Genomic DNA, 23,148 nt, shown 5'->3' on the forward strand with positions numbered 1-23,148 from the left:
CAGGACGACGTGCTGCTGCCACACCTGACCGTGCACGAGGCCATGATGGTGAGTGTCCTGGGGCCTCTGCAGCCCCTCACCTGGCCGCCCCCCTCTCCTCGCGTGACGCGGCGTAGCGCCCGGCACCCCTCCCTCACACGGAGTCCTGACGCCGGGTGTGCCACTTGGGCAGCTTTGCCCAAGGCAGCCCCTCAGGGCCCAGGTTTCTGAAAAGGTTATTAACCTGGCTGATGTGAGGGACCGTTTCCGGGGTGACCACAGTCCTGTGCCCCGGCTGAGGCTCCTCCCTTCCCATCAGTGGTCTGTGGCTTTGGGCCCAAGTTCCAGGCAGTCTGGTGCCCGGGTGAGGGCCCCGAGGGTCTCGCCCTCTGACGCGCGTGCCCGCCAGGTGGGGGTGAAGCCGGAGTTTGCTGCACGCCAGTCGGCCCCCGGGCCTTCCCCTTCACACCCCGGCACAGTCCTCAGACACGTAATCCGGCGAAAGCACACGGGGAAGGGCGCCTCCGGGAGTTTAGCGGTTAGCCCGGGCGTCCCGCACAGTGTGGTCCACGATGGCCTGGCCCCGCTGTGCCCTTTGGACGGGCCGTGACCCAGCCAAGTGCCAGGTGGGCAGCGACCACACTGCCCACCGTGGGCCATGGGGGCCACCGGAGGGCCTCCCAGCCAGAGGACACGGGAAGGTCAGTGGGCCGCCCTTGTCTGTCAGGAGCGTGTGTGCCCGGGGCTGCTTGCTGTCCTGCCGTCCCCTCGTCCACGGCGCGAGGCGGTGCCTGACCTCCGGGCCTCTCCTGGCACGTTTGGGGCCTTCCCGGCGGGTCTGCCTTGTACTTGGCCGGTAGACGGGCGAAGCGTTGCCCTGCGCTCTTGACTCGGATGGTGCGAGGCTTCCTCTCTGTGGTGTCGCATCTCGTCCGAAGGGCAATTCCAGGAGATCCTTAGCTGAGCAAAGAGAAGCAGGGGAGGTGTCGGTACGTGATCTGCCCTCTCATATGGGCTCCCCCAGCGGCCACGAGCGCCGGGCACCCTGACCACGTAGCTTCTCTGGCCTCCAAGCTGGCGTACTGCTGGGAGCACAGGGAGCTCGGGAGGTGTTTGAAAATAGGGCGGTAAAGCTAGGAAATACAAGACTTCTACCCACCCTGTGGATTCCTTAATCGCTACTTCACCTTCCTCTGGGGTGACCAGAGTTTCGCTTGTCAGAGTTACTGCGTGAAGTCCTTGGTTACTTGTCTGAGAAACTTCACTTTGATTTCCAGCTCAATCACTGCTTTCTTTTGCAAACAAGATTGGTGACTCCTGCTGTCACCTCCATCCTCCCCCAACCTGTCACCAGGCTCTGCTTGGTGAAATCCATTTATTTTTCAGAGTTAAAATCAATTAGATTTTGATTTTGAGAACTCCACGATTCCTTTGATCGATACAGTTAACCTGAGTTAATGAGAAAGGGTACCTTTCACCCTGCAGGCTCCTGTCCCACGTGTAGGGATGATATTGGCCACCAGCCATGGGTGGTACAGTTCCACGTGCTGTTTCTGGTCCTCCACCACCAGGCAAGCCAAGATGTGACACTTGGTGTCACATGGCAGGCGGCTGGCCCCGTCTGACTCTGGGACCATGGCCCTTTGGCCCCTCGCCCCCGCATCTTAGTCTCTCGTGGAGCCTCGGGACAGCCTCGCTAGCTCACCGGGTGGGCAGGTTTCTAACCTCACCCCTGTGCCGATGAGGAGGCCAGGGTCCTTGCTTCCCAAGGTCACAGACGTTGGCAGAGAAGAGCCAAGGCTGATGCTGGACATGGTGCTGGTTACTCAGGGTTTCACCAAGCAGGCTCGGGGGCCCCGTGCTGTGCTAGCAGGGGCAGGAATTCAAACAACACAACACAGCACAAAACAACAGCAACAACGAAACTGGAGTTCTTCTCTATGTACCACTTACCAATTTCTGTGGCATAAATACTCCGCTGTGGATAATCATAAGCCCTCAGGGGGTTAGCAGGTGGCTTGTGAAATCCCTGACTATGCACCAGTCGGCTTCAAGCCCTCGTTGCCCGGGGATTCCTCCTCTCTCGATTGCCCACATCTGACTTCCCTCGGGGCACAGCAGAGACCCCCCTGAGGTAACAGGATGCGTCCCAGGCATCACCGCTCTCCTGGACCTACCTTAGTTAACCCAGGAAGCTTGGAAGCCCAGACCTCTGAGGATTTCCTCCGTCATCTGGCGGCTCAGCCCCTGGGGCACTGGGCCTGCGGTCGCTGAGCGAGCTTGTCCCGTTGCCGGCCACCTGTTCTGATTCCACACTGTGGCCTTCATCCCCTGCAGGTGTCTGCACATCTGAAACTCCAAGAGAAGGACAAAGGCAGAAGGGAGATGGTAAGTGTGCTTGCTTGGGCCACAGGCGGTCCAGAATTGCCTGAAGTCCACTCAGCACTCACGCGTGGAGGGGCCTCTGGGGGCCGGTTGGGTCTGTGGCTTGGCCCCGGCTGTCCCCGTGTGGGTGACGGTGGCATCGCGGGGTGCGCCTGGGCTGGCACACACCCGGAGCGGCCACGCCGCCGGGGACTCTCAGACGCGGACACGCAGACGCGGAGAGGACGTGCGGGACCCCGGCCTGAGGACCCAGCCTCGGGGTTAGACCCCGCGCTCTGCCCTTGCCGTGTTTAATACACGTTCTGCTCCGTTGGTTTTGTTTGTTTGTTTGTTTATAAAACACCAGCAGTGAAGATGGTTAATCATTCATTTAAAAATAACCAGAGTCCACCCCGACACATTTGCAAGGAGAAATTGGGCTCTTGCGTGTTACTAACCAGCCTTTTAAAAATAGCACAAACAAGTTTCTGGGATGATGGAGATCTCCTAATCCTTTCCATTGCTCTTTTCTGCTTCCCTGAAACCCCAGGGAGCACGAGGGTGTTGGGTTAGCAGACCCCGCGGGGAGCACCAGAAAGCCCCACTTAGTGGGCAGGCCTGGTGTATATTTACACATCCCTTTATGTTTCCATATTGTCTAAGGGAGACTCAACTTAGCTAGCCCTAAGCCCAACCCTGTACTTCTCTGCAGAGGGGTCTGCTGCTGGACTGAACGAGGCCAGGAGCATCCCCGCAGGGCACCTGCACGCGCTTCTCACCGGAAGCTCCCGGCTTGGCGGGGCTGACCCATCCTCCCCGTCCTCAGCAGGGTCTGCTCCCCGCCAGAACCCATCAGCTGGACTGTGTGACTGTCTAAGCAGAGCACTGCTGCTGAGGGCATGCCCTGACTCATTTCCCTCCAGCCCCTGTGTGTGCCTAGGTCCTGGTTGTTTACTTCTCGAGGAAACACAATAGAATGGAATGTTCCAGCAGGTAGTAGAATGTTGCTCACCTCCCCCATTTCCCAGAAAAGCAGCCTCAAGCCTCGAGACCCCCCAGCCAGGAGCCTTCCTCAGGAGCCAGTTCTCCCAAGGCCGGAACATTGTTCTTTCTGATTAATTTTAAAACAAAACCAGCCTTCAGGGCGTCACTCTTGAGAGCCCGGGACCAGAGGCCGGCACAGGGCGGAAGCAGGAGGGACCGACCTTGACCTCCGCCTCCAGCATCCTCCCGGTGGGGCTGAGGGCAGGTGGGGATGTGGTCTTTGTGCCGCACCTTCCGCCTGGATTCCCGGGGACCGCTGGAGCCGTGCCGTCCTGGGAAGGCCAGCAGACGGGCCACGTGAGGGAAAGTGTGCCTGAAAGATGGCCTCTTCTGGGCGACCACGCTGACCTGCCTTCCGGGGAAGAGGCCGTGGAGCTGGGTTAGGGCTCAGCAAGGGAGAGGCCAAGCAGGATTCAAACCCAGATCTGTCTGACCCGCCTGCTTCCCGGCCCGTGGAACCGCTATCCCCTGACCCTTCCCGTCACCAGAGCCACGTTTTGTCCTGACCGCGCAAGTAATTCAAGAGCTGGGGTGGAACTTTTCTTCCTTGTGAGTTTCTTCTCCCTTTGGATGACCTCATCTCCCCAGAGAAGCCGCCGGACTGGGGTCCCCCCGCTGCCTCCAGGAGCTGGGACGATGGCCCAGTGAATGCTCTCAGGGCCCCCATAGCAGGCTGTCCCCCGAGAGGTGAACCTGGAGTGGGAGGCAGGGAGGGCCGCTGCCCCGGGAAGACGCTGGGATGGACCCTGAACGCTGAACACTGCGCCCGAAACCCACGCCACAGCCTGCACCGAAGTCCGCTGACCTTCCTGCTCCCCGCGTCGATACCGCGTCAGTGATCAGGCGGGAGCAGCGGGGAGGGCTCAGTGCACAGCGGGCTGTTTATATCTGGTGCCCAGGCTGCTTCCAGGGTGGCATCGGCAGGGCCGCTGAGGGAGGTGGCGACAGCTTTAAGCAGGTTCCTCGCCCTGCTGCTGAATCAGAGACCTTCTTTGCCTGTTTACAAGTGTGAAAGGGGCTTCACCCCTTCCTTCCGAGAGGCCCGGCCTGCGTGATTGTGTCTGCAGGAGCTGTGTACACTCGTAACAGTGTCACTAACAGCTGCCTTCGAGTAAACGCTTACGGTGTGCCAAGCATCTTATCCGCCGCGCTGAGTCCCCTACTTACGAACGCGTTCCGTTCCGAGAGCATGTTCGTAAGTCCAATCTGTTCATAAGTCCGACACGGTTAGCCTAGGTACCCAACTAACACGATCGGCTGTATGGTACCGTACTGTAATAGGTTTATAATACTTTTCACAGAAATAATACATAAAAAACAAACGCACACAAAAAGTAAAGAAAACATTTTAGGTATCACGGTACAGTACCTGGAAAAGTACCGTAGTACGGTGTAACAGCTGGCACCCAGGGGCACGTTCACATCTTTGAAAGTTAGCAGCTTGAAGGTTCATATGTAGGGGACTCACTGTATCGCATCAGAGCATCAGGATGGCCCTCCCCTTTGTGCTGATCAGACACCTGGTCACTCGTCCACCTATGTGGTCACTGATCCACACTTTCTGCAATGTTTATCCAACATCTCCCCTGACCCGGGCCCTGAGCGAGGCTTAGGAGTGAAGGGACTTGACAGGTGACCGGCAGGGGGCAGGACCGGGACCCCAGCCCGGGACGGCCTGGCCCCAGCACTGCCTCTCAGCCTCCTGGGCTCACACTTGCCGAGTGTCTGCCGCCTTGGCAAAGGGCAGGCGTGCGAGTGGGCTTGGGGAGGCAGCTGGGGGTGCCACGTGGGCCCTGTAGGCGGCTAGGGGGGCAGGTGGTCCCTGATGCCACTCTGGCTCCGCTGTCCCCAGGTCAAGGAGATCCTGACGGCCCTGGGCCTGCTGTCCTGCACCAACACGCGGACCGGCAGCCTCTCGGGCGGCCAGAGGAAGCGCCTGGCCATCGCGCTGGAGCTGGTGAACAACCCCCCGGTCATGTTCTTCGATGAGCCCACCAGGTGAGCAGGAGCCGTGGAGGCGGGAGCCCTGCCCCCCCGCCGGCAGGAGGGGATACCTCCTGAATCCCCTCCCCTCCCTGCGCAGACCCAGCCGGCACACTCTGAACGCGGGGTCTGGTTGGGGCCCACAGGCGTCTCACGGTGCCCCTTGCCTTGCAGCGGCCTGGACAGCGCCTCCTGCTTCCAGGTGGTCTCCCTGATGAAGGGGCTGGCTCAGGGGGGGCGGTCCATCATCTGCACCATCCACCAGCCCAGCGCCAAGCTCTTTGAGCTCTTCGACCAGGTGCGTAGGCCTTGCTGTGATCAGCCCGGGTGACACCAAATCCCGGTCCTCACGGCTTCCCCTTAGTTCGTTGGGGTGTCTTCATTTCTGAGTGGCTTTAAGTGCTAATGTTTCTTAAGATTTTGGCTCCATAAGCAGCTCAGGTGGCAGCACCGGAGGGGGTAGGAAGACTTGGCCAGTATCCTCTTCTCTCTCTGGGGCTGGTGTCCGGCTACGGGGTCTTGGGTGAGTCACTGACATTACTGAGGCTTCATTCCCCACCCCCTGGTGACAGTGGGGGAGTACTAGCCATACAGAATTGGATAGCAGGTTGTGATATTTGGACAATATCATCTCGTTTATAAATCTTAGGTTTTGATACTGTCATGAGTAAAAAAAAATGTCCCAAGGAATGAAATGTGTATAGCACCAAAATCTTTCCTAAGCAGGTGGTTAGCATGAAGGGAAAAAAGCAACGTAATAATAATTCCTGGTCATATGATATCCTCTGTTTTCCCTGACTTATCATGGATTTCCCTTTGAACTTTGAGTCCTTGGGAGGTGACATAAAGCTCTCCTGAGAGAGAAATTGATGGATTGATGGGTGGGTGGGTGAATGGCTGGATGGATGGTTGGATGGTTGGATGGATGGATGGATGGATGGATGGATGGATGGGTGGATGGGTGGTTGGATGGATGGGTGGATGGATGGATGGTTGGATGGATGGTTGGATGGATGGATGGATGGATGGTTGGATGGATGGGTGGATGGATGGATGGTTGGATGGATGGTTGGATGGATGGGTGGATGGATGGATGGTTGGATGGATGGATGGATGGATGGATGGATGGATGATTGGATGGATGGATGGTTGGATGGATGGATGGATGGAGGGATGGATGGATGGATGGATGGATGGATGGATTGAGAGTTTCTCTTGCTTTACAGAGGAAGGCGGAGTTGATGTTTCCCTTCTCCGTACTTTTTTCCAGCTTTATGTCCTCAGTCAAGGACAGTGTGTGTACCGGGGAAAAGTCTCAAATCTTGTACCGTATTTGAGGGATTTAGGTCTGAATTGCCCAACCTACCACAACCCGGCCGATTTTGGTAAGTAGAGCCTTGACCAGCCGGAAAGAAAAGAAAGGGGGTCTTTTTTTATTCTTGGTGGGTTTCCACTTTTACCTGAAGCCTCCAAATCAAGAATTACTTGAATTTTCCACAGATAGCTCAAGTGCTATCCTGAGGTAGAACTTTTAAGACCAAGTCAAAAGAGGTTTTGTTTCCTCCAGATAAAATACCTGGGAACTACAACAAAGGGATCTATTGTTAGGAGAAATATTCCCTCATACTTTACTCTGTGATGTTTCTGGTCTAAAGGAAGTTATTTCTGAAAAGAAATAACCTTAGAAAAAAACCCTTTTGCATTGATTAACGGAGATGTTAAAATGCTGATTTAAATTTTGACCAAACCCAACAAAAAATGTGACCCTGGGAGTCCAGAGACCAGGCTAATGGTCCGAGTTACTCCTCCTGACTCGGAGGTCCTGAGGCTGGCGCTTCCGTGCTTTGCAGCCTGTGATTTATGGGCTCCACCTCCGGTGCCCCCGGGGCTCCTGCTCTGGCCTCCCCTCTTGGCCCAGGCCCTCCAGAGCACTGACACCGACGTCTGAAGTCACTTTCCCACCAGATCTGCCCTGTGCAGCACACACGTTTACCTGCAAATGACAGCCTCCTCAAGTCCCATGCCTCCCTGTTCCTCTGTCAGGTCTGCCCTCCTCACCCTGCTCTCCAAGCGGGAGACCTTGCACCCCCCTTGCCTTCTCTTTCTCTCGAGCTCATATTTACTAGACCACCAGGTGCTCAAACACCCCGACCCAGTCCTGTTCTCTCCCTCCGCCACTGTGTCTGGGGTCCCTTCTTGGCCGTCGCATCCTGCTTTCCTGGCACTGCTGTAACAAAGCACCACGAACTGGGTGGCCTAAAACAAGAGAAATTCATTTGATCACGGCTCTGGAGGCCAGAAGTCAAGGTGTCTACAGGGCCAGGCTCCCTCCTAAGGCTCCGGGGGAGGGTCCTTTCTTGCCTCTTCCAGCCTCTGGAGGCTCCAGCATTCCTTGGCTTGTGGCCGCACCTGTCCAGTCTCTGCCCCTTGTCTTCCCACGGCTCTTTTTCTGTGTTTCTCTGTGTATCTCTGTGTGTCCTCTCCTCTTGTTATAAGGGCAGTCTTCGGATTCAGGGCCCATCCTAAATCCAGGATAATTTCATCTCAAGATCCATAACCATAAGATTACATCTGCAAAGAACCTTCTCCAAATAAGGCCACATTCTGAGGTTCCAGGTGGACCTGAATTTTGGGGGAACACCCTTCAATGCACCGTAATTCTCCTCCTCGGTCTCCTGGTCACCAGCCTTTCTCACTCAGTTGTTTTACTCTCAAGCATCCAGACCCCGCATTCTCTGCATGGCATCTCCCAAATAGTGTTCCACAAGACGCTGTTGCTGGGAAATGCTTCTCTCTTAAAAGAAGGGGCTCTGACGAAGCAGAACCAGAGTGCCGTGAGCTGGAAGGACGTGAGGGCCGAGGGAGAGGAGGAGGACACTTGAGCATCTTTAAAGGCAGGGCTGGATCAGGTTGATAGCTGCACAGTCGTTCAGGAGAGAGGACGGTCGGGGGCAGGTGCTGCTGACAGGGAAGGGCAGTGAGGTCCGTGGCCTGCGAAGAGGTGAGAACCTAGAGAGGAGGATGACAGGAGAAGGAACAGGGCACGTGGGACCGCGAGGAGGGCCCAAGAAGGGGATGGTGTGCCCTTCCGGTGGCTTCTAGATCCTCAGTATCGCACCTGAGGAGAGGGTGAGAGGTGAGGAGGGTGTTGGGGGTGAGTGACCAGCAGAGAGGTCAGTGCTGGCCCGTTTGGTGTCATTGATCGTGACGTTCTGGTGAGGACAGCCTCTCCTGGGGTGCGACCGGATGGAGGATGGCTTAGCCATCCCGGTTCAGGAAACAGACGGCTGGTTTTGCGGCGGGCGGTGGGGGGGGGGGGTGTCCCTGGGGGCTTTGCATTAGCAAGAATCTTATTCGGGTGAGGGGCTGGGACCCACACCAGGAGGGACAGGATGGGGGAGAGGAGAGGGCGGGTGGGAGGGCAGGAAGGAGTAGCAGTCGCCAGGGGGAGCGTGGACCCAGGAGAGAAGGAGCCGCGTGGGGCCTTGCACAGTTTGGGGTGCAGAGGCATGACAGCGGGGCCGAGGAGGGAAGGCGGAGGAGATGGTCTCTGGGGATCTGAGAGCTGGGGCTGGTGGTCCATGATCTCGACGCCCCCAGGACGCCGAGCTCACCCCCCCTCAGGACCCCCGGCACCTCTCCTTGGTCCCAGAGAGCTGCCGCAGCGCCCGTCACTCACCCCCGCCCTGGGAACCGCCTTCCCAGCAGGAATCCTGCTTTCTTCTGCTGTCCTCCCAGCTCCGACTCTGGTGCCTGAATGCCCGTGGCCGGCACTCAGTGAATATCGGACAGATGCCTGAGCTCGTGACTTCCCGGGCTCTCCGACATCACAATCCATATTTGCGTTTTCAGGCTCCTGACGTGATAAATGGCCTTGCTGGGCGTTGAGAGCCGAAGGAACATCGGTCACTAAACGATTCTTATCACATCATTAGCGTCATCACACAGCATCTACATAATCAGTTAAAAATATTCCTGCTAGGTTAATGATTGTGTCGCAAAGCAGAGAGGCCCTCCGTTCACGCGAGCGATGCCTCGGGTGACCCTGTCTGTGTCTCATGGTGCAGTCATGGAAGTCGCGTCCGGTGAATATGGCGATCAGAACAGCCGCCTGGTGAGAGCCGTCCGGGAGGGCATGTGTGACTCTGACTACAGGAGAGAGCCCGGAGGTGATGGCGAGGTGAACCCTTTTCTTTGGCACCGGCCCTCTGAAGAGGTAAAGCAGGCAAAACGATTGAAGGGGTGGAGAAAGGTAATGCAAAGCCCCAGCCCCCAGCAGCACTGCACGCCCCCTCGTGCGCCCGCTGCGTGAGAACTTTTCTTAGCCGAGAGGGGAGGCGTCCCAGGGCTGGCGTCTCACCCCTCCTCCCTCCTTGGTGTGTCCTCAGGGCTCCACTTCCATGGAAGGCTGTCACAGCTTCTCTGCCAGCTGCCTCACCCAGTTCTGCATCCTCTTCAAAAGGACTTTCCTCAGCATCATGAGGGATTCGGTAAGGCCGTCTGCAGTACTCTCCGTGGCAAAGGAAGCTGTAGGGTCATTTTCGGGGGTGTTCATCCTGCTTGCACTTTCAGACTGTTCTTCTTCCGTCTGCATCCGTCAGCTCCCTGGGAAGCAGTAGTAACAAACACTCCCCAGGTGCCAGTGTCTGGGACAGTAAATGCTTAGGTCTGGTTCGTGTAACGTGTTGTGGGCCATGGCCTTGCCTCACGAGTCTTCTCGTCCTGGGACCCAGAATGGAGGAGCGGCTCCTTTCCGGAACACGGCAGGGGGAGAGTGCAGGAGAAGCCAAATGGCAGCCCTTACGGCTCTGGCTCCTGGAGGGAAACGGTCACTGGAGCTCACATTCCGTCGGCCGAGGCTGACGTCGGGGCGTGTGTTCCTCCTTCCGGAAAGCTCCGCCCGACGCAGGGCATGGCGGGTTGTGCAGACACTTACAGGAAGGAGTTGGTGACGGATTGGGAAGCATGACGACATCCACCCTTTCGAGTGGATGTCTGACAACCTGTGTAGGGGGCTGAGTGCCCGGGGGCCTCCGGGACCCAGTTTGAAAGATGTAGGGGCTGGTAGCCGCCAGGCCGAGCTCTGCAAGGGTGGGCCTGTCACGTATCCATTCTTTGCCCCCCTCACCGCCATCGTTGTCGGTTGTCCTCCCCTCTGAAGGTACGCTGCCCTCCCTGGTTTGCCGCTTTGGAAGGGCATTTCGCAAAGGATGGCAATTCCTTCTGTTTTAACGGCAGTTAAATGCTGCCGTGCGTGCGTGTGTGTGTGCCGGTTTAGGGTCGGGGGCTTGTTTCGTGGAGGGAAGGGGCAGGACCGAGCCCGAGACCCGCCTTGGCCGCCGCCGCCGGGGGCCTTGGCCGCCTTGTTCTTTCACGGCCCACCTTGGGACTTCCGCACGCCTGAGCGTGAGCCACGTCTGCCCCCAGGTCCTGACGCACCTGCGGATCACTTCCCACATCGGCATCGGCCTCCTCATCGGGCTGCTCTACCTGGGAATCGGGAACGAGGCCAAGAAGGTCCTGAGCAACTCGGGCTTCCTTTTCTTCTCCATGCTCTTCCTCATGTTCGCAGCCCTGATGCCCACTGTCCTCACGTGTGAGTGCCCGGCGGGCCCCACGCCCACCCCTCCCTCCTCCTCTGCCACGGAGGCCGCGGCTAGCTCGGCCACGGACGCAGAGCCTCTTATGTTTTTCAATACCGTTTTCTTCGTTGACCGGTGCAGGTATTATTGTGTTTTCTGTTAGACAAGAAAATACATACTGTGTTTAAGCCAAAGGAGTGAATCACTAGGAGGACTCGTAAGCCTGGTAGGAGGCTGAAGAGACATGTCTAAAAGGTTTCCTCATCAGGGTACCCTTAAACGCTACCGCGTGAGCCTTACCTCGTTCAGTTAAGACAGCCCTGGTGCGGCCAAGTTCGTGAGTGGGTAAAGCTATTCTAGGTGGATTTCCATGCAGTTCTAGACTGTTTGTAAACTAGGCTGCCCTTGGCCACTTCGGGGAGACAGTGTAGAAAGCTGTTGCCTCACCAGCTCTCCAGCCTAAACACCCCGTCCCGGCAACGCCTCCTCCTTCAATTGCCCTGAATTTCCAAGAGCAGCTTGCGAGGTCTCGTCCAGGAAGGGAATCACGGTGTTACGGTTACCCTGTGAAGATAAGGGCAACCGGAGATATTTGTACCCACCGCTACAGTGTCCCCCCCACCTTGGATTCTCCCCTTCGTGACGCTTCTCTTATAAAAATGATGGGCAGTTTTTCCAGACGGCTAAATCATTTCACACCTTTCCATTCAACCGTCAGGTACTTTAAGTACTGCATGGGCCACAGGGAGGCGTGGGACAGGTCGGGGCTGCGGAGGGCTCGGCAGGAGACCACCTGTTTGAGGCGGTGATCCCACTGTGACGTCTGCCTGACCCTTTCCATTTTCCCGTCCCCTAGTTCCCCTGGAGATGGGAGTGTTTCTTCGAGAACACCTGAATTACTGGTACAGCCTGAAGGCCTACTACCTGGCCAAGACCATGGCTGACGTGCCCTTTCAGGTATGTGGGCAGCAGTGGCCTGGTGCGAAGGGGGCAGGGGTTCTCCAGCAGCCCCAGTGGGGCAGAGGGAAGTGCGGCTTCCAGGAGAGGGTGACAGGCCCTGTGTTTCCAGATCATGTTCCCCGTGGCCTACTGCAGCATCGTGTACTGGATGACGTCCCAGCCGTCCGACGCCGTGCGCTTTGTCCTCTTCGCGGCCCTGGGCACCATGACCTCGCTGGTGGCGCAGTCCCTGGGCCTGCTGATCGGAGCCGCCTCCACATCCCTGCAGGTACCGGCCGAGGACGCACCACAGGACAGGCCTCGCTTCTCCGCCCTGGCCCGTGCGACCAGGGCCGTGGCTCTGGTGGGGCTCAGCGCCCCCTCCTTGTGACCCTCCTTCCTGATTCTGCCCCAGGTTCCTAGACTGGCTTCAGTAGGTCGATTGACCCCCCAGGGAAGGGATCGAGTGGTCCTGGCTGCTCAGGAGGGCAGATTGGCGGCAGCAGGTGCCCCTGTGTGGAGCTTGGGGCACACCGGGTGCTGGGCTCAGCGCTTTCTGAACACCAGCTCATCGGGTCCAAGCCCACCCATGAGTTACGTGCAATGCTGCCCGTTTCACAGATGGGGAGACTGAGGCCCAGAGGGGCAACGTGATTTTGTCAGTCACACAGCCGGCTCAGAGGCCAAGCTCTCAATGCCTACGTTTTGTTGCCTCTGCGGGATCCACTCAGCTGTCCCCTAGACGCCCCCCTTTGCACCCCATGCTCCCACCCTCCTGAGCCCCTGCAGGTGTCCCTTCTGGGTGCCTGGTCCCACCCACCCCCAACCTGCCGAACCCGCTGCGTTTGCAGTTTCTGCAGCCCTGGGGCTTCCTGGTGCTCAGGCCAGTCCGACCCTTAGGAGACAAAGCCAGAGCCCCGGGGAGTCAGCACCACCGCGGCCTTCTGACGCCCCCCTGCCCAGCGTGTGGTGGACTCCTCTCTGTGTTCAGAGCCTCTGGGCGGTACCCTCATCTGTGGGTGGGGGTAGCGGTGGCATCCACCCCACAGCCGACAGCCGTAGAAAGCGCTCGGCCCACGCCAGCTGCAGCCGGCACCCAGGGAAACGCGCCCCCGACGCGTCCTCCCTGGAGCACGCTGACGTCAGGCCCCGGGTCGCTGTGCCGCCCTCACAGCCACGTCCAGCCTCGTGCTACCCCTGCTCTGTGGGGTTTCTACTCTCTTTTACCTTCTGTCCCCGCTGCTGGGCCCGGCCGGGCCTCTGGGCACGAACCCCGGCCCCTCCCTGTGCCAGGGACCAGCCAGCTCGCTGCCCAAACAGGGTGCTTCTCCGCGCCGTCCTGGCCCGGGTGTGACCCTTCCTGAAGTCTCTGGCCCTTTCCCAGCTGCTGGCGACTGTCCAGAAACATGGGCTGTGGCCTCCGGGCCACCTGAGGAGGAGGAGGTAGATGGGAGTAAGTGCCCTCTGTGTCCCTTCCCAGGTGGCAACGTTCGTGGGCCCCGTGACAGCCATCCCCGTCCTCCTCTTCTCAGGATTCTTCGTCAGCTTCGATACAATCCCCACCTACCTGCAGTGGATGTCCTACATTTCCTATGTCAGGTAACATGCGGGGGCCCCTCAGGACTCAGGGACTTTAGGACGACAGAGGGAAGGGACCTGGGGACGTGCAGAGGCTCAGCAAAGCCCCTTGCTCGCTGTCAGCTAGATGACGGCATGTTGCTTGGATCATGAACCCAAAGAGTGTCGGTGCCTTTCGTTTTTTTCCTAGTTGTGCATATGCCACACACACACACACACACACACACACACACACACACACACACACACACACTCGTGGCTCCGTGTCCTGCGTGCTTTGGAGAGCTGCCTTGCATATTTCCATCTTTGAGGAACTTCATTCCTCTCTGGGATGAACACTGCTTATAACAAGGTTCTGAACTCGTAAAACCTTAATAAGAAATCCAGTGGAAAACAGGTCATGTTTCAAGCATCCTAATATTCTTGAACAAGACAGTTCTGGTCCCTCAGCGCTTAGGCGATCAGATTTCACGCTCTCGGCTCAGAGGTGCTTCGGCTCGTTGGCTCTCGGCAGGCGGGGCTGGTCGTTAAGAGCTCTTCTCCCCAGCCACGGCCATTCCACGTGACAGCCAGGGTCCCCAGTTGTGAACAAGCTCGTCTTTTCTAGAATGTCAGTTCAGACCCAGGTATATTGTTCCGATGAACAAAATCAAACCGAAGCGCTTTTACGGAGTTTCAGCCATCGGTGCACCTTCCAAGACCAAGAAATCAGAAACCCGTGTCTTTCTTCTCAGAATTAGCGTTCTTGTTCTGACGATGCAGGGCTGGAACAGAATGAAAGGTGATGCGGGAGTGTTTTATGTAAATGCTCCCCAGTCCTTGGAAAGCTATCGGACCCTTTATTATATTTAACTGTCTTAAAAAGAAGTGTGATATCAGAAGTAATCAAAGTGCTTTACCGTTCGTATCACCCTTGAACAATACCTACTCTGGGTTCAATGTGTTTTTTGGGTGGGTTTGTTTTTGTTTTATTTTTTCCGTTGAGACTTTGGAGGAAACAAAATTGGAAAACACATCGTCAAGCCGTTGAATGGGTTTATCTTAGGAAGCTGTGGGGTCGTTAGGAAGCGTTCCAGGGAGAAGGATCTCCGGGGAGGGAGGGGAGCCGGGCTGAGGGTGGGGGGATGGCGGTGGTACCTTACCCTCCGCAGACGTGGGCAGAGGCCGGGCTGAGGGTCCCCGAGCCCTCCTCACGCTGGCACTTCCCTCCTCAGGTATGGGTTTGAAGGGGTCATCCTCTCCATCTACGGCCTCGACCGGGGGGACCTGCACTGTGACATCGGTGATACGTGCCACTTCCAGAAGTCGGAGGCCGTCCTCAGAGAGCTGGACGTGGAGAACGCCGAGCTCCACCTGGACTTCATCGTCCTGGGGGTTTTCTTCATCTCCCTGCGTCTCATCGCCTACTTTGTGCTGAGGTACAAAATCCGGGCAGAGAGGTAAAGCACTGGAAAGCCAGGGAGAGGAAAATCGGACCCAGTGGCCAAGGGCCACTTGCAGACCCTGCGGCAAGCCCGGGCCCGAGGACACAGACGCTCCTGCGACCCAACCCCTGGGACCGCGTTTGGTGGTTGGGCGGCCGGTGCTGGACATCGCCGCCCCGCTGGGTTGGGCCTTCTCTCCATCACCCTTTCTAGCTGTAACCAAGAAGAAGATGTAGAAAGGTTTTTTTTCCACGTGCAAGGATTTTAAAATACCGCCGCCGAGGCAGAATTTAAAACTGCCCCAAAGCTGGTGACGAGAGGGTTCCTCGGCAAAGTTCTTCCTTCTGACCGGGGAGCTCTGGTCCTGGACGGGGGATTCAGGCAGCTTCCTGGGGGATCCCTGTGCAGTCAGACGTCCAGGGGCAGAAAGGCGGAGCCAGGAGCGATTCCGTGCTGTGGCTGGTGTTTTCGTAGTGTCCCCTTTCTACGGTTTGTCTCTTTTTCCAATGAGGTCATTTTCCAAGCCAGAAGTCGATAAATTTCAGTCATTTCCAGAAACTGTACCTTTTTAGTACTTGGTGAAGAAAATTATTCAGGGTAAATATACTTTGTTTAGAGATGAGAGGGGTTTGACTGGATCTCTGAGCTGGTCTCGTTTACAGACAGAACTTGGGAGAGACGCAGAAGCCGGCTCCAGGTTGAAGGATGGCCTTGGAACCGTACGCACGAAGCCGTGTGGAAATCTTTTCAAGTTACACGGAAAGTTGTGAGGTGAAAGTGGCCATCTCTTTCAAAGTCTTTTATTTTCCCCGTGCTTCTTATTTTAAGCAAAATATACTGGGGTTTTTTTTCTTCCTAACTTTCCAAGCACCTTAATTTTGCCTAAAACAAAAATTCTAGAAAATCAGTCCTGTTGATTTTTTACAAACATTTCTCTTCCCTGACATATCACATCAACTACCTCCACTGAACCTGGGGAAGCTGGGCTTAGAGAGACTCCAGGTGTGAACGTTGTGGTATCTGCAGGCGTAGCCCGCAAAAGATTCTGCGCTCACTGCCCAGGAGGGAAGATGCTGAGGTTTCCTGAGAACCCAAGGCCTTTGCCAGAAACTGGTGAAGGCTTAGTGTGGCCGAGGCGTCTGGAGCTCCGTCGATCATGCACTGAGAGCCGTGGGAGATTCTGTCTCCCACATCTGGTTTCCATGGCATCTCAGCGGCACCTTCACCTTCTCAGCGCCGGGCTAGCGTAGTCTTTCCAGACCAGGAACTCCTTTCCAGTGATGCGGTCACATAAGTAAAATCCCTCTAGCACAGGAGCAGTGGGCGCATCTGCAGGGTAAACGGCCTTTGAATTCATGGCGGGCGCCCGTGTGCTTGTTGACAGCAGCATATGACCCCAGTGTGGAGGGGACTCTGGCCAAAGAAGGTCCTCGGGAGGAAAACGGAATCGCTCTCCCCTTCTAGAACGCCGTGAACCTGGAATCAGGGCCCTCCTAATGAAAGACTGTATTCTTTGTGGACAGATTCGTCCATCTCCCTGAGCCTCAGTGTCCCCACCTGTAAAGAGCAGCACGAGATCGTCCTCCAGGTCGTGTTCAGCTCTGAAAGGTTCTGAGATTCCTAGGTTGTGTTGCAGAACCTTTATTTCCTATTTAAGAGAATGAGAAAGGTGCACATTTTACTCACACATGGATTTGATTTGCAAGTGCTTAGAGGCCTCTTTTTCACCCTGAGATCCCTTTTAGTGAACACAGTTGAGGTATTTTCAATGTAATTTTACGTTTGCCTGTTTTACACCAGTGTGGCGTTGCCTTCCAGATTAAGTTACTTAACCAGGGTCAAACGTAGCCTTTATAAAGTCTTTATTCAGTTTCAAGATAGACTTGCCTGTACGAATGTCACACGTAGGAAGACACACGTGGGAACAGCCTGGTGAAACAGAGAGTTGGGAAGAGGACAAGTCCTGGACCATATGCCTCAGAATTACATCAGCTGAGGCCAGCGTTGAAAGATTTTTCCCCTCCAGGTGAGTCCTTCCCGTCGTGGGTCTGTGAGCCCAAGAAGGACGTGCACACGGGTGTTTTTTAAAGCATGCTACTGGGAGTGCAGCGCGTACACTGAGGTCACCACCGCAGGATAATCTGATTCGGAGGACCTGAGGCCGGGTCCACTGAGGATGTCAACCTAGGAAGCCGCCTTCATCGGCTTCAAGTGTCAGCAGTGCCCCTCGCCCCTCGCTCCAGCTTTCTCATCCTAAACCCTCGGCAGCATAGACCCAGACGCTGCAATCTGGATCTCAGATGCTTCCCCCCTGCCTTTTGCCGTAGGGAAGATAGATAAAACACCTTATTGCAATAGCCCAAGAAAACATGCAAGTAACTTGTTGATTTTATTTTTCTACGTAGGTGTCGTTAAGAAGCGGGAGGGGGGGCGGTGACGTGCTGCCTTTCACACACTGGAATTTAAACCAGGCCGACTTCCCAAATCTACTTCTTTTACGTAATTTCTGAATGTAATGACTCAGATCTTCATCTCTGGTTTCGCTTCCTCGTTTAGAAGGAAGGAGGAAACATCGGATGAACGAAGCGCAGCCTTTCCAGTTGTTAGTAGAGATGAAAGTGGAAGTCCAAAGGATATCACTGTTACATGGAACTGGGGAGGGGAAGGGCCTCTGCTGGGTTCCGGTGCCTGCTCCGCGGAGGCGCCAGGGCCTGGGTCTGCTGACCAGCCCTCCCTCGGGAGCCGTGCACCTCTGTCCACGTTCATAGCATTCTGTGCCTCCGTTTCTTCTACCCTTGCTGGGTATCAGCTCGAGAATTAAATGCTTCAAAAGCTCCTGTGTGGGTGACATGGGAAGGAAAGAAATCAGGTAAACATTTTACATAGAAGATGCTGGAACCTGATTAAGTCACCTTGTGGGGAGGGACTTCAGAACCAAGAAATAGGACTTAAGCTTCTAGGTACAAACTCATCCTGGAGACCCACAAAAAGGTCATTTTCCCACCTGAGAAAGCACTGCCAGGAGGTCAGGGGCAGGCTGAATCCATGGGGTAGAAAGCCCTCCGCTGGGCTCACTGAGGAGAGAACAGCTTGGGCCTCAGTGCCCCGAGCATCCTTCCTTGCCGGGTGGCCCGGGAGCTGGCCGGATGCCTTACCAACGCCTCTGTTCAGTTGCTCACTCGGCAGACGTGTGTTGACCCACCCCTGCGTGCTTGGTGTGGCCCAGGCACAGGGGCTCGGAGCTCAGAGCGGGCTCGCCCTCCAGTGCTGGGGGGCCGGAGGGGATCTCGTTCTGCAGACGCAGGGCGCCGAGGCTGGAGAGGGTCCGTGAGGCCCCGGGTCCAGGGCCAGGAAAGGGCCCAAGTCTGACCCCAAATTCTCTTATTTTTTGTTTTGCCGTATTGCCTCCTGTTCATAGCGTGCAAACGTACATGAAAACGCTCTGCGAGGTCTGAAGTGCAATACTAGGTTAGCTCTGGACTTTCTGTCACCAAACGGACAGCTGAGATGGGGGGTAGCCTACGCCCCTTTCCTCAGTTGCCTGGCGTAGGGGTGTCCCGAGCTGGCCTGGGGGCCCAGCTTCTTACCCCCGGTCTCAGTGGGGAGGTGCCTTCCTCTGCCCTTTTGCTCAGCCTTAGCTTCTTAACTCAGCGTACCAGTGGTCTGGCTGGAGCCCGAGAGGGGCTGGTGTGTGTGCGTGTGTGTGTGTGCGTGTACACACGTGTGCACACACACGAGGGCACGTGCCAGCTCGATCCGGGTATGTATCTCATAGTATTATCTGTGGTGTTTCTAAATCCTCAGTCGTCCTTTACTGCAAGAGAGGAAGAGAAAATTCCCTCATCTCATGCCGCCGAGCAGTTGGCAAAGTGTAGTCAGAACCCACTAAGTCTTTCAGCAAATGCCAGCTCGATTAGAATGTGACAGAAACCCAACCAAAACAGGCCAGCAGGGCGGAGGGTGGTGCAGCGTGTATGGCTATAAAGTTAGATGCTCTGAAGAAATAAGACTGCTAATAAAATATTTTATGTAAAACTTTTTACTTGTGTTCAGTGTTAAATGCTTCAAATTCAAAATAACTGGCTTGAACTGTACCAGGTAAAGGGGATTTTTAGGTTGTACCTGGAAGATCTTCGCTGTACGTCTAGCATGGGTTCTGGTTCACTCCTCAGCGTTCTGGTCTCACACCCCATGGTCAATAGTCACCCTTCTGTCTCGGTAACTTGCATGTTTTAGGTTGAGCTGTCTTAAAGTTTTGTGTTTTTCCTCCGTTTTCCAGCCTCGTCGCCCATCTCCTCCGTCTTGTTAATGTCGGCCGGGGCTTTAAGAAATGCCCGGAGCCCAGACGCACGGGCCCCACGTGTGCCTCCCTTGCGATGGTCCCCGGGGACACGGGCCCCGGGCGGGAGGACCTAGGAGCCGGGTGTAGGGTGTTGTCTTAGCTCAGCTCCGGTGGGTAAGCTACGCTGAGCCGCGCTTCCGAGAGCAGCGTGCTTAGGCCCAGGCTGCCATCCCCGGCTTGCCTTCGCCCTCAGGGACACGGGGCAGGACGCGGGGCCGGGCCAAGTCCCAGAGTGGACGGCCCCCGCAGTCCCGCCAAGTGACAGGGAGATAGGGCGCGGGGAGCATCGGAGAGCGCCCTGGGGAGGGGCAAGCTCACGAGGCTCCCTTGGCCTCCTCTCTGCACCCCTCCTGCCCTGCGGACCCCGCCCTGCTTCTGTGCAGCTCCCATTAAGGTCATGGTCCTTCGGGTCCCTGCACTTGGCCTCCTGCCTCGGGGAGACTCCCCGGAGACAGTCATCCTCTGCCAAAGCCAGATGTTCCTGACGTCCCTGTTGGCGCCTCCCTGGGAGCAGAAGCAGGAAGAAGTCGGGGAGCCCCGCACCCCCATTGCACGGTCCAGTTTTCACACCTGCAGGCTCCGCTCAGCCTGTGCTGAAAATCCAGCCTCCTGGGCCGGAAGTCGGCGTGAAGGTGATGCTCTCACGCCTATCCTGCAGGCCTAGCCTAGGCTTTGCTGTTAACTATCGCGTATCCTTCCCTTCTTCTCCGCATCTTTAAGGAAACGAGGGTTTAGCGTTAGCTTAATTCTTTCCGTTACCTCTGAACAGTCCACTTGGAATCATTCCTCAGACTGGCATTCTGTGGCCTGGTCGAGCGCACCCCGAGGCCAGCCAAGGAAGCCAGGTTTCTACAAATGACTAAAGTGGACACAGGTCAGGCTCAGAGCCCCTGACCACCTCCCTGTTCTCAAAATAGCCTCCTGGTGTCAAAAAGGAGAAGGTACCCCAGGCACACTGGCCATCAAATTCTGTCCAGCCAAGGGGTCATCACCGGTGGGGGCATGGCTTCGGGGCTTTTCCACAATCTAATGACCGTTGTAAAGCTGAAGAGAAAGGAACAGAAGCACAAAGGTGCCCTTGTGTTGTCACAGGCCGGGCGGAAGCTGCCGGCTGGGTCTGAGCCCTGCTTTGGGAAGGAGGGTGGTCGGATGTGCGTACACACACAGCTGGAGGGCCCGGCCCACCGGTTCCCAGGGAGACACCCCAAGCCAGGGACGTGGCCACAAGCGCGTGTGAGTTTCTCCCCGGGGTTCGTGGTTTGACCCAGACGTTGGGAACGGCATATGAGCCCAAGCCGTGCAAACGAAACATAGCAAAGCTGCAAATGATTACATTCAGCTGAAGTTTCCTATCAGTGGCGTGGCCCCATCCTCTGCTTGGCGTGTCTGAATGAACGTGAAAGAGAACCCTGTTGATCACCTGTGGGTGCCTTTGGCCTGTACTTTGCACGTGAATCTAGCCGTGGCCCTGATGCTGTATACAGTTAAACGGTATCTCCTATGTTCACTGATGTTCGGACGTCTGATTCGGGGGAACTTGTAAGTCACCTGCTTGTACCTCTGCAGGACGGGAGGCATCCCTCACCTGCAGCGGGCGCCAAGGGGAGCTGGGACCGAGATGCTGAGGCTTGGCTGGCAAGCGTCGGAGGGGTGAGGGGTGACCCTCCCTGCCGCCTGCTTGGGGGCCAGTTCTCAAGTCCCCCAGGGCATCTCCTGGAAGGAGTCAGGGAGCCCTTGTTGCCAGCACCGGGAGTGGAGTGTTCTTTCATCTCACCTGCCATGAGGCGATTGTCCAGCATCTGCCCCTTCCTTCCATCACAGCCCTGGATCGGCACGGTGGAGCTTTCGAGAAAACAGTGTTTGCCCACCAGGGCTTTGCTGAAGCAGAGGGAACAGCAGGCTCATCCATTTCTTGGGGAGAAGTTAGCAAACCGACCTCCGCTCTTGGGGCCCCAGCATGCGCTCTCTTGTGCTGGGTGGGATGGATCAGGCCTTGAAGGGAAAGGCTGAAAGTCATGGGTACCTGGGTCAAGGTTAAGGTCTGTATATTCATGGGTTCCTGGACATCCCAGGTGCAACCTATCTGAAAGGTACCACGGTTGGTTTCTTTGAGAATATGTCAGTGGCCATGGTAGATATTTTGTTTTTATATCTTTACATGTTTTCACAATTCTGTCATCATGTACCCTGGGGGGGGTCTCTTTTCCACAACCTTTGGAACACAGGTTGCCCAAGCTTCATCATAAATATCTCATTTCAAGTCCTCGGCCAGTGAAAAATGGTAGCCGAAGGTCCTATCATCCAAACTGCTAACAAAATGGACCACCCACCCCACACAAGGAGTTTTCTGTTTCTCTAGTCAAATGCTCGCTGGGGAAGGGGGTGACCAGAAATGAGTTTCTCCATAGAATGAGTATGTTTAAAAAGTTAGCGTGTGTAGCGGACCCCCTTACCCGGGTTTGTTTTTCCTTTGCAGTGGCTTAATACCTGCTCATAGCTGAATCTGAATCGCTGCCTTTTACTTAATGGTTAGCTACTTAACATTTTTCCTTTGTTCTTCCTTCTAAAGCAAGAGTCAATGCAAATAACATTTTTAATCATCGTGTAAAGATGTGCATATATCTGTATATCTAATATGTAATTATGTAATGTCTAGTTTTGATAATGCTGTGTGGATAGCCTTACATTGATTTAGCCACATGACTTTAGGAAATAATGTGCTTGCATGCTGGGAGAGGTGTGCACTGTCCCAGATGAGAACATCGATACATACGTGCATAATGTGTGTGTGTGTGTGTGTGTGTGTGTGTGTGTGTGTGTGTATGTATATAAAATAACAGCGGCTCCCTTGGGTACTTGTCTCCTTGGCTGTTTCCCTTGGGTCTATTGGAACATAGACCCAAGCAGACCCTAAGATGTGAGCTTTCTGACTCTACAGACCGTGGTCCTCCTTTGTATATTTCTGCAGAGATCTCCTTAGAAAATTTGTACGTGCATTTTTTGCAGACTTGAACTTTGTTTTCTGAAATTAGATGCCATTTATGAAAATGTGACATAAATCAAAATAAAGCAGCGTTCTTTTCAGATTTCTGTTTCTCTCTCCGTTTTGCTTTTAACAACAGCAGCCTGCAGACCAGCCAGGAGAATTGGGCCTGGGGTCTGGCGGAGCCTTTGGGGAATTTTCTCCTTCTTGCACTGCCCTCTCTTTTAATGAAAAAGTTCCTCTGGTAGGTGTTATAATGGCTTTGGATGAAATTGGGAAGAAAAATAAGAGTGATGGTGGTGATACCCAAGCCCCACTTGTTAGGTGATGTGGTAGCACAGGGTCAGGTGCCTTTTATATGTGGTCTCATTTCACTGCCATCCTTGGGGCCGGCGTGTCACTGCCAGCCCATTTCACAGGCCAGGGAACTGAGGCTCAGAGAGAGATTAGACAAGTGGCCCGAGGCAAGCGGTGGAGGCAGAATCCAGACGGTGACAGTAGCCAGGGAACCGGCGCTCTGGCCCCTGCTTCGCACTCCCTCGTTTGGAGGAAGACACCGAGGAACTGACAGCAAAGAATCCGTCGGGGCGCAGGAAGTGGCCCGGGGGAGCCCGAGCCCCACGCCCAGGGGAAATTTCTCCCAGACGCTTTGCTTAGGGTAGGGTGATGGGCGGACATCCCCAGGAGTCAGCTTTGGGGGTCTTTGTGCCGTTAGGGCCCCATATGGGTCAGCACTGGAGTTCAGGCGTCACTCTGGGATTAATCCCCCGGGTGTGGCCGTAATGGGGCTGGACTAGGTTACCTTTGTCGCTGTGGAGGAGGGTGTGCGTGCAGGGACAGGACAGGGAGAGAGACCACGCTGAGGACCTGGCGCCCCCGTCCCTTGTCCCTGCCCAGGCTTCTCGGTCCCTGGATGCCGTCTGGTGCTCC

At 55.9% G+C, this 23,148-nt stretch overlaps 1 protein-coding gene across 1 annotated transcript; it reads left to right on the plus strand.

The window, feature by feature from the left end:
* Nucleotides 1-6: 6 nt before the first annotated feature.
* On the plus strand, nucleotides 7-18,933 carry LOC102975074 (ATP-binding cassette sub-family G member 1). The gene is made up of 13 exons (XM_028486736.1): nucleotides 7-48; nucleotides 2,317-2,367; nucleotides 5,240-5,385; nucleotides 5,545-5,668; nucleotides 6,641-6,755; nucleotides 9,438-9,586; nucleotides 9,759-9,860; nucleotides 10,798-10,966; nucleotides 11,809-11,909; nucleotides 12,022-12,180; nucleotides 13,372-13,490; nucleotides 14,684-14,887; nucleotides 15,556-18,933. Exons 1-13 carry the CDS (start codon nucleotides 43-45, stop codon nucleotides 15,593-15,595), a joined length of 1,485 nt encoding a protein of 494 aa, XP_028342537.1. The 5' UTR covers nucleotides 7-42; the 3' UTR covers nucleotides 15,596-18,933.
* Nucleotides 18,934-23,148: the final 4,215 nt, after the last annotated feature.

The sequence above is a fragment of the Physeter macrocephalus genome, unplaced genomic scaffold (assembly GCF_002837175.3).
Source record: "Physeter macrocephalus isolate SW-GA unplaced genomic scaffold, ASM283717v5 random_1606, whole genome shotgun sequence".
Lineage (NCBI taxonomy): Eukaryota > Metazoa > Chordata > Mammalia > Artiodactyla > Physeteridae > Physeter > Physeter macrocephalus.

Coding starts and splice junctions, on each gene's coding strand:
- LOC102975074 (XM_028486736.1), top strand. Junction 9,861..10,797: donor TCAGCATCATGAGGGATTCG/GTAAGGCCGTCT, acceptor GTCTGCCCCCAG/GTCCTGACGCACCTGCGGAT. Junction 12,181..13,371: donor CCGCCTCCACATCCCTGCAG/GTACCGGCCGAG, acceptor GTCCCTTCCCAG/GTGGCAACGTTCGTGGGCCC.